Source organism: Cryptomeria japonica, chromosome 11 (genome assembly GCF_030272615.1).
Source record: "Cryptomeria japonica chromosome 11, Sugi_1.0, whole genome shotgun sequence".
Lineage (NCBI taxonomy): Eukaryota > Viridiplantae > Streptophyta > Pinopsida > Cupressales > Cupressaceae > Cryptomeria > Cryptomeria japonica.
In genome coordinates this window covers 297,746,142-297,755,999 of record NC_081415.1, presented here as the reverse complement: position 1 = coordinate 297,755,999, position 9,858 = coordinate 297,746,142, and the positions used below count along the sequence as shown (strand labels likewise).

General features: G+C 38.6%; 1 protein-coding gene across 6 annotated transcripts; it reads left to right on the top strand.

Annotated features, from left to right (window-relative positions):
• Positions 1-475: 475 nt before the first annotated feature.
• Positions 476-9,649, top strand: LOC131072221 (probable protein phosphatase 2C 8). Of its 6 annotated transcripts, none has more exons than XR_009112676.2 (5): positions 476-2,319; positions 2,983-3,330; positions 3,546-3,651; positions 4,537-5,093; positions 8,594-9,649. XR_009112676.2 is itself a non-coding variant. In XM_058008361.2 (5 exons), the coding sequence occupies exons 2-5, from the start codon at positions 1,864-1,866 to the stop codon at positions 4,845-4,847; spliced, it is 1,221 nt and encodes a 406-aa protein (XP_057864344.1). In that variant the 5' UTR covers positions 477-1,736; positions 1,859-1,863; the 3' UTR covers positions 4,848-5,413. The 6 variants fall into 6 exon arrangements, 2 of the variants coding, with proteins under 2 accessions (XP_057864320.1, XP_057864344.1); XR_009112674.2 differs by having other exon boundaries at positions 8,565-9,649; XR_009112672.2 differs by lacking the exon at positions 8,594-9,649 and adding an exon at positions 6,943-8,453.
• Positions 9,650-9,858: the final 209 nt, after the last annotated feature.

Below are 9,858 nucleotides of genomic sequence, written 5' to 3'. Positions count from 1 at the left end.
AACAAAATTATTTCTTGGTTTATTGAGATTCTCAATTTGTTTTCTTTGTTAAAGACACAAAGAAAACAAATGGTCCTAGTAGATGTGTGCCTTCTATTATTTCTTCGCCACAATATGATGAGGGGCCAAATTGAGAGATCTGTTATGATGTTGGATTCAATTCTTGATGGCTAGGACCTCTAAGATAGATGCGAGACAAAATCTTGATAGGAAAAGTCGTAACCTCAAGGGGGACATGTGGCAGTACAAGATAAATTGAAAAAATAGAAAATCAAGGTGCGACCACGTGTCGAACACATCGAGATAAGAACAAGTGTCCACAATATAAAATATCCAGAATCACCTAGTCACTAGTGCAATTGTTGTGCTGTCAAAATGGAGAGCGCTACATGTGTCAATCAAACAACGGTACATTTATCAGGAAACCGGGGAGGTACATTGCTTTATTTCTCACCGGTAACACTGCCATGGACACTCCTACTCCCTACGCTTCCACCTCATCCTTCATCAATCATCATCATTATCATCATCATGCCTTGCCGTACTCGGTGCATGAATGAGAGAGTAGGGTAGGAAGCACTTGTGTCGATGCATGCATGAAGAAATCAGGAAGAGGATGAGGATCCAATATAGCCATAGAATTGGGCGGTAGAGCAACATCCTGACAGGAGAGGACACGCCCATAACCAAATCAAACCAAACCAAACCAACCACAGAAAGATTTGGCAACTTCTACATGTGGGCGAAGGAGAGATTGTTTTACCTGTTCTGCGGTAACGGAGGTAACCCATTACCCTATTTTACCCCTCTTCCAATTCCCTACACGACTCGTTTTTCTGCAACACAAAACAACAGAGGAATCTCTTCGGTGGTGGGGTGAGGTTTTGTGGTAGGGCGCCGAAAGTAGTGTTCTAGCCCTCCCAATAATGTGAAAAGCTTTAGAAAGTTGTTTCACTTGTCAAACTTGCTAAAACTATTCGATCAAGAACAGGTTTTTGTTTTTCTTCTCCAATCTGCAAATGCTTTTGGCAACTGTGACTGGGCTGGGGGAATCCGCGATGTGGGTTAAGAGCCAGATCTGAAGTTTTGTGTGTTGGGGTGTTTCTGGGGTCGAATCCGTGACCGTCGGGATTCTATCGGAAGTTGGTCGGCAATTGAAGCGGTTGTAACTCGAAACTGTGAGCATGGCGAAAATAATTCGTTTTCGACAAGTGTCTGTTGGGCGATCCATGACGGGGCTTTATTTACAGGGTTAGGTTTAGGTTTTAGATTTTGTTCGTTTTGGAGCATTGTTAATAGATTCCTCGGGAGTAAACCTGATGGAAATTTGGGGGTTTTTCTCACGGTCGGTAATTAGATTTTGAGGCACGGGAAGTCAAGGTATTATATATTGACGATCTTGAGAATTAGTCGTTGGGGATCGAAATAGAGAGTAGATAAAGGTGGGATATGGAGGCGATGGATGCATGTGTTTCTCCTTCTCCTTGCAGCTTTCTAGATGAGAGTGCGGCGGGGATGCCCTCGCGACGACGCCTGTCAGATATTAGGCGATTGAAGGTGCTCTCCAACAGCAGCAGTTTTTCCGATGCCGTGAAGAAGCAGTCCCGCAGCAGGAATGCAGCCCACTTGTGCAGTGTTTGTTTCGGCGAGGAGGTGTCATCCACCGCAGACTCTACAAATACCATGGAAATTGTACTCCACTCTCAGGCTCTTTACCCTTCAAGAAGGCTTGTGAGGTCAGTCTCTACGCCTACTGCCTGGAAAGGGGGCTTGTTTTGCACTTGCAATATCAACAAATTCTACATCAGCACCAACAGCAGCACTACTAATGACACTAGTGTTGTTACATCGGATGCAGAGCCTATGCTTAAAGATTTGAAAGGGGAGATGCCAATCAACATGCCAGAGAGTAAAACGCAAGCAAGCGTTGGTCCTCTTGCTGGTGATGGGAGAAACGGGGCCTGTAAAGGTGCTAGTGTCGCTTCTACTGTAACAGAAAAAGTTGATATTAAAGTAGTTGTTGAGGAGCCCGAACAGCAGAAAACTATTCCACCGAGGAGGCCTTCAAAGGGCTTAGCTTTGCCCAGGGCCAACAGCGAGAGTATAAGCTTGCTATTGAAGGACCCGTGCCCTCCCCACGGGACCATGTCAGTCATTGGTAGAAGACGTGAAATGGAAGATGCTGTTGCAGCCGTGCCTTCATTCTTTTCTCTCCCCAAGCCCACAGTACTGTTGCAGAACAGCCTTACTGGATTCGCAGCCCCTGCGCCTACTCCTCTCCACTTTTTTGGTGTCTATGATGGCCATGGCGGATCGCAGGTACATTCATCCTTATCCTATAACAAATATTTATCTCTGTTCCTTTAATTTGTGGTCAGTTATCTACTCTGGATTTCGTTCATCTGAGGACATGACTTATTACATTGATGTTCATGTGACTTTTATGTGCATCATAATATTGGGGGATGCCATTTATATTTCTTGATTGTTAGGGTTCTTTTTGCAGTGGTTCTGAAATCCCGTTTTCCTCCTTTATCTGGGAAGAAACAAATGGCCATCTTCTTTGAAAGTAAATGCTAATTGAAATATAGTTGATTGTAACTATTTGTACTAGATATGGTTAACCTTTTCTAATTTTTTTGTTTATGGAACGGAAGATGTTGGTCCTTTTTAAAAGTTATTTTACAGTTGACTTAGTGTTCTGCTGAGATGTCTACACTAGAGTGATTACATTGATTTTTGTCGAGGAACCTTGTTGCCAATGTTACCTTGGATATTGATTTTCTGCACTGGGGTGATTGCTTAAGTTTATTTGAGTTTTGAAGGCAATACATCACCTTATGCATTTATCTGTCTGCATAAGCTTCAGCAGTCTTCTGCAACCAATTTTGCAAATATTTGTTGATTCTTTACTTTCACAATGTCTAGTCGGAATTTTTCATAGAAACCTCATTGATTTTGGCTGTGCACTTTTATGAGCAGGCTTCAATATATTGTAAAAACCGTTTTCATGAGGCTCTAGCTGAGGAGTTGAGAGATGCATCTTCATTTTCCAGAGACTTAAGTTATTGGAGCGAAGTCATGTCTGCTTGCTTCATGAAAATGGATATGGCAGTTGGAGGTATGTGTCCAAATGGAGGCTGCAGTAGTAATGGGGATGTACAAATGATTAATGATTGCTGCCAAAATCCAGTTGCACCTGAAAATGTGGGTTCTACGGCTGTTATAGCTGTTGTGAGCCCAACTCAAGTTGTTATTGCAAATTGTGGGGATTCTAGGGCAGTATTATCAAGGGGAGGCAAAGCAATCCCTTTGTCTAACGACCATAAGGTATTGGCCAAACCAGCGAATATTTGTACTGATTATTTAGGATTTTGTTTGACCCTTTCCTGGCTCCTAAATTTTTTTATGTTTTGTTATTTGAGAAGTGGAGAGTCTATTTGGTTCTAATTATAATTGTAGATGTTATATGATAATGTGTGTATCATTAATTGAGGTTTTCAAGCTTATTGTACCTTGTTTTTTCACAATTTGCTAAATCTTAGCCTGAACGAGAGGATGAAATGGGCCGTATTGAAGCCGCTGGCGGACGTGTTATTTATTGGAATGGATATCGTGTTGGAGGCTTTCTCGCCATGTCCAGGGCCCTAGGTTTGTTTCAATTACCAATTTTTGATCTATATTTCCTGTTAGTCTGTTTTTTGAAAAGTAGTATATTAATTCTGTTTTTGAAAAGTAGTATATTAACTTTTTGCTTAATGAGTTGTTTAAGAGCACATGGAAAACTAATAGTGTGCTTCATGCTTGAAAGATCTGTTGTTTAGCCAGTGGTCTCACAAATTGTTTCAATTGCTGGTTATTTTAAATGTCTTACTTTCTCTTTACTCACTTAATTTCAGATTAAATTTTAAAAAGGAAATTTGGAATGGAAGATTTAATGTGTAGCCATGGGGCAAACAAAAGTTTATACAGTTGCTGCATAACTACAGCTCCAACTTTTTGTGTGGCTGGTATTTTACTTCCTAAATTGTAGCCTCCTACTTTGTAGGCGAAGACTTTAAAATATGATACGGGCTGTATGTAAGATGTTCATTATCATCAGGGTTGTAAAAATAGAAGCTGTAGCCTTTCTGTTGATGCTCTAATAGGTTTTATGAGGAAACTGTAAGGCTTTTTATCTTCATAATGTTTCATTTGACATTTTAAGGATAATGTTATGTTGCCTTAGTTCAAGCAGTTTTTCCGATTTGTAGTGAGGCTTTAGTAAGTTATTTTTCTGTTGTGGATCATGCTACTCAACGTATGGTGTAACAAAGTCACAAAAGTTCAATGTTAGGACTCAATGGAATTGGTGTAGTAAATTTTGGTCTAGTTTTTGTAAACAGCAAATCTTTATAAAAGCTTGATTAGATCCTGTGGCAAAAGCATATGGGTAAGTTTGTAGGACAATATGTAAGTTAGTATTTAGACATAAGCGACAGATTAGTTTCCATAGTATTGTCCTTGAAGTGATGGTGTTTTGTGTTTTGCCTGCAGGAGATCGATTCTTGAAACGGTATGTGATATCTGAACCTGAAGTAATATGTACAGAGCGGACTAATGAAGATGAATGCCTCATTCTTGCTAGTGATGGATTATGGGATGTTCTATCAAATGATACTGTTTGTGAAGTTGCTAGAAAATGTCTTGCTGGATTTAGACCTCACCGTTCAAAGGGTATTACAGAAGATACTCCTGTTGGTGCAGCCGCTGCTCTTCTTACAAAATTGGCTTTAGGACGGGGAAGTGGAGATAACATCAGCGTAGTTGTGATTGATTTGAAAGAAAGAAGAAACAGAAACAGATGATAGTTCTGTTAGAGATACATATTTACATATACATATATCACTGATGTAAACAAAATGCAGGTCATTGGTTATAACTTATAGCCCCTGGTGATCTGTTGAATTGTTCCATTTTTAAGAGTTGTGATTCATAGGAGGGGGAATGGGGACGGCGAGGCTTTGTATAATTGTGATTCTTTTCACCAACCGGAGAGATGCTTTTTCCTCATTCATGTAAATGAATGAATGAGCTAACCATCTAGTCAAAAGGTGCGTGCTCTGCCTTTTTTATCATGCTAAACGAAGTTTTCATCATTTAAATCCATTATGCATAAACACCTTTGTCGACCTACTCTGCATCTGTAATGCAGCATCCATGATTAAAAATGGATTTTTCTACTTCATATCTGTTGGGCAGAGGCAGAATCCAATGCATTATAAATTGAGACTCTTCACAAAAGCTTCAAGAGCATTTTGGAAATGATTTTTTGAGAATGTTGTGGTTTTCGAGCTGAAAACCAACCAGTGTTCAGTGTCTTGGTTTTTTAACAAGCCAACTTTTGATATATCAAATCTTATTTATCTTGCAATTTTCTGAAATTATCTTAAAACATTACTTGTTTTACAGAAACATCATTCCTTGTTTGCTGCAAAACTCTACTTATAAGCACAAGGCTTTTCTGATGTCATTTGTTTACACAGCCCAACAAAATTGAGATCCACTTTAATTGATAATAACGATAATACCAAAATAAATGTATTTGTTTGGATATTCTACTTCTTTCTGAGGACTTTGTATGGACAAAATCCTGTTTGTGATAATTACGCTACTGAAATGAGTAAGATGGGGGGCAATTGCAGCCATGTTAAGTATCCTTTCCTTTTATGTTGGGTAATCTGTTTTGATTTTTAATTTCTTTCTCAGAACCTTCTATTGACGGAAATCCTGTCTGGCGCATTTTATTTTGAAGTTAGTAAGATGAGGGGCAATTTCAGTCAAATCAAGTACTCTCTCAATCTGGAATCATCTTTCATTCTGGGTTGTAAGGTTACTTGGTTTAATTGGTTAAATTACTGCCTAATGGTTAAATATTGTCGTTGCGTTGGAAATTCTGCTTTTTAGTTTTTTCAACACTCAAATTTGCAACCTTTAAAACTGCTAGATTCTCTGATGTGTGAAGTCGTAAATTAATTTTTTGGATATATGCAAGTTGATCCATGGACAGTCGTAAAGGGAATGAGTTGGGATATCTAAAGCCAAATCAACAAATTGTCTACCTTCAAAGATGTGCTGAGTAAGAATATATTTGCATTGCGCGAATGAACTCATCAGATGTATCAAGCAAGCAGCAGGTTCATGTATGGTATAGTTACATGGATTTAGTGCACATTACATGTCCTTAAGCATATTCTGCAGATTAATAAAATTTACCGTTAAGGGTGAAAATAACACAATATTTCAAAATCCAGTTGAATTAAGTCAGCTTTACAAAAATTTAGCACACTACTACGAATAGCCAGTTATACCTTTTGTTTTGTTCAAATTCACCATCAAAATATTGATCTTGCACCCGTTAAAATATTATCTTGTTATTTGGGGGCTTTACATTAGATATATACTGTTTGTATGGTTTTTCAGAAGTGATATGGTAATAAATGCTTTGATTCAAAGTTTATAAAGATGTGTAAATTATAGCTTTATATACTATTAGAGTACATTTATTAGGAATTGGTGCTACATTGTACACATCTGACATTTGTAGTTGCGGCTGCTAGCATTATGTATAGAGGATGATCTAGGTATGACATCGTTAACATCATGATGTTGAATAGATGGTTAACAGTTCAATGTGATTTTTCAGAAGAGACATGGTAATAAATGTTTTGATGTAATTGAAGTTTATAAAGACGTACAATCTTACAGCGTCTCATGTTATTACAGTCGATTAATGCTACATTGTATGCATCTTACATTGTAGTTGCAGCTGCTAACACTTTATAGGAATGATCTAGGTATAATATTTGTTTCACGATGATGTCTAATAGGTGTTTAACAGTTCATCCTTTTTGTTTACAATATGTTTTTGACTTAGTAGTTTGGCTCTCATACATGGAATAGGTGCTCGTATTATTTGTGTCTCCTGCACTTGGGGATATTACTTTGTGATGACAATATAAATCCATTGTTGGAGTACACATGAGATCTGCAAAGACGGACGTCCACTCTCACCTGTTATTCTATTGAGAGGAAGGACTGAAATGATCAACTAGATATTTCAGCATCATTCTGTGATATTCATAGACTTGGTGTAAATCTGATCTAGATTAAACGAGAGTGGTTTTCAACACTTTCAAATTGACGGCAAAGCAAATGTGCCTTATATACAGAGGCGAAAAGATTGAGGTGCTACACATGCATATTTAGGGGTGTTTTTCAGTGGTCCATATTTAAGCTTGATCTCAATATTAAATTCCAGATTAAGGAATCTGCATTCCTAAGCAACTCCAAGAAGACTGCTTGCGGCTTTACTTTGAAGACATTTTGACAAGAGAATATATTTTTTTTGATTTTGTAATTGCATCTTCTCTCCTATATGGGGTTGAGGTTTGGGGGCCTTTGAGAAAGCGGGTTGTGATCAGCCACATATTTCTGTTCTTGATGATATCCAAACATATGCAAGTCAAGAGCTCAGCTCGTCAATATCGTTCTTAAATAGTGATATAGTGTCATCTATAAGAATTCGCTAGGTGGTGATTATAATACACATTGGTGAACTCTCAAATTGGTATTTTTAATATTCATGTTCTGTATTCAGATCCTTGATGCAACAGGTGCATCATGTGACTACTCGGTGGTTTGCTAAAAGCCTCTTCATTTCTAGATCTAATAGGTATTGACATTGAAAGGCTTCTAACTTATTTTCTAAGAAACGTATTAGATTACATTGAAAGGCTTCCTACTTATTTTCTAAGAAACGTATTTAGATTTACAAATCCTGCCTATGGTCCCTACAGATTTAGCCTCAATGAAGTTTCAACACTATATCGCAGTTCATACTGCCCTTGTAAGGATGGGTTCTCTGGAGTCTGGACTACTATTTACTACCCCCATTGTTGTGTTTTTTTTGGCAATTTTAGGGTTTGTGCACATCAATTTTGAAACAAGATAGATAACCACGATTCAGGGGAACATTGTACTTATTAGAATTGTTCCATAAAACTGAAGTTATTGGATCAATTTGTATTCAGATGTTATTCTTACTATGGGATCAAGGGATGACTCTTTTGTTGCTTTGGAAAGAGAACTTGGAGGGCTTCATAACCAAACAAAGGCCAGAGTTGCTTTTCACTTTTTTTTCAAGAGATCTTCAACCTAAGCATCGTACTCGTGAGAATTGTTCCTCAGAGTTGGAATCCTTAGATCATTTTGTATTTAAACACTCTCCTTATAATGGGATCAAGTGATTCATGGCTTTTAGAATTTTGAGTATTCCCTTTTGGGCTTTCATGACCTACAAGTCCTAGAGATGCCTTGCATTTCTCTTTGAAAAGATCTTCAACCTTTCCGACTGTTTTGCTGTCAAGGTTTTCTCAATGATAACAATAGAATGATTATTTATTTGTTTGTAATTCTGTTATAATGTATGCCTGGTTGCAATTAAATGATTGGGTTTCTTTTCTGAACTACTGTATTTTGAGTGGGTAGAGATACGATGATAATGTTTTTGATTACAAAAGCAGTGTTAACTAGGGCGCTGATCTTTTGATAGTCAAAAACTATCAACCGCATACAAACAACACCAAAAATCATGATGTTGGCAACAAAAAACAACAGCCTGAAGGCAGTGAGGAACGAAACACAGTCAGACAGGCCAAAGAAAACCCTATCAAACCGGAAAACAACCAAAACCCCAATCAAGGAATGGGAGAGACCCAAATCCGGACAAAGGTGGGTTTGGAGGAAGGGAGAAGACTTCTTCTGCCTGTGAGAAACCAGAGTCCAAGCAATGCTGTCATTAGGACCATCAAAAGAGAGATCAATTGGGAGGGATCCCACGGGGTTACAATCAGAAGTGTCAACAGAGTGCTGCAATAGAACAAATAGGGGGCCTGTGGCGAAACAGCAACAAAAGCAGATCCAGTAGGAGTAGATCGTGGCAGGTAGATCGTGGCAGCGAAGCTGGAGTGACCGGAGTAGAAATCATAGGGGTGGAAGATGAGTCCACCAGAGGAGCCTCGACAGTAGCATCAACAGTAGTAAGGGGCACCTCATCCTCTTGAGAGGAGCCATCTGAATCAGGATCAGCAACATGGACAGTCAAGGGATCAGTAGTAGCGTCCTTCCACCAAGTGGCAGCACCTTTGTGGCGTGAAATAGAGCAGTCCGAAACAAGATGACCCGTAGAGAAGCATTTCCTACAGCGAAAGGGGAGGTCCTCAAAATCCAACAGCTGTGCCCAAGGCCTTTCCCCCACCATAAGAACCACATCACTCGGGAGAGGCAAGGAGATGTCAATATCCACGATGATGCGGGCAAAGGTAGTGTGACCCATTGAAGACATAGCATCATCGACCTTCAAGAATCGGTCAATAGAGTTACCGATAGCCTCATAGCAGGAGTGCTCCCAAAAATGAAGAGGGAGATTTGGGAGGCGGACCCAAACCCTATCCATTGATGATATCATAGGATATTATATGGTTTTGCAACTGTTTTTTGGGTCTCTTTTCTGACTTACTGTAGTTTGAGTGGACAGAGATATGATGATAACGTTGTTATATGATAGGTTTCCTCAACAATAATAATAGCATGACTATTTATTTATTTATATGTAATTCTATTCTATGATCTATATGCCAGTTGCAATAAAATGATTGGGTTTCTGTTCTCAACTACTATAGTTTGATTGACATCGTATATCATAGGATATGATCTGATTTTACCTTATCAATGCAGATTATATTCACGATTTGAAACTTTTTCTGTTTTGAAGATGCATGGACACTTCTTAAGTCTTACTTGAAATGTACTTCTGTA

Bases quoted from the DNA above. Each gene is read 5' to 3' on its own strand.
- LOC131072221 (XM_058008337.2), top strand. From the start codon at position 1,450: ATGGAGGCGATGGATGCATGTGTTTCTCCTTCTCCTTGCAGCTTTCTA. The intron at 2,320-2,982 runs GTACATTCATCC...TTTTATGAGCAG, and splicing joins ATGGCCATGGCGGATCGCAG to GCTTCAATATATTGTAAAAA. The intron at 3,331-3,545 runs GTATTGGCCAAA...GCTAAATCTTAG, and splicing joins CTTTGTCTAACGACCATAAG to CCTGAACGAGAGGATGAAAT.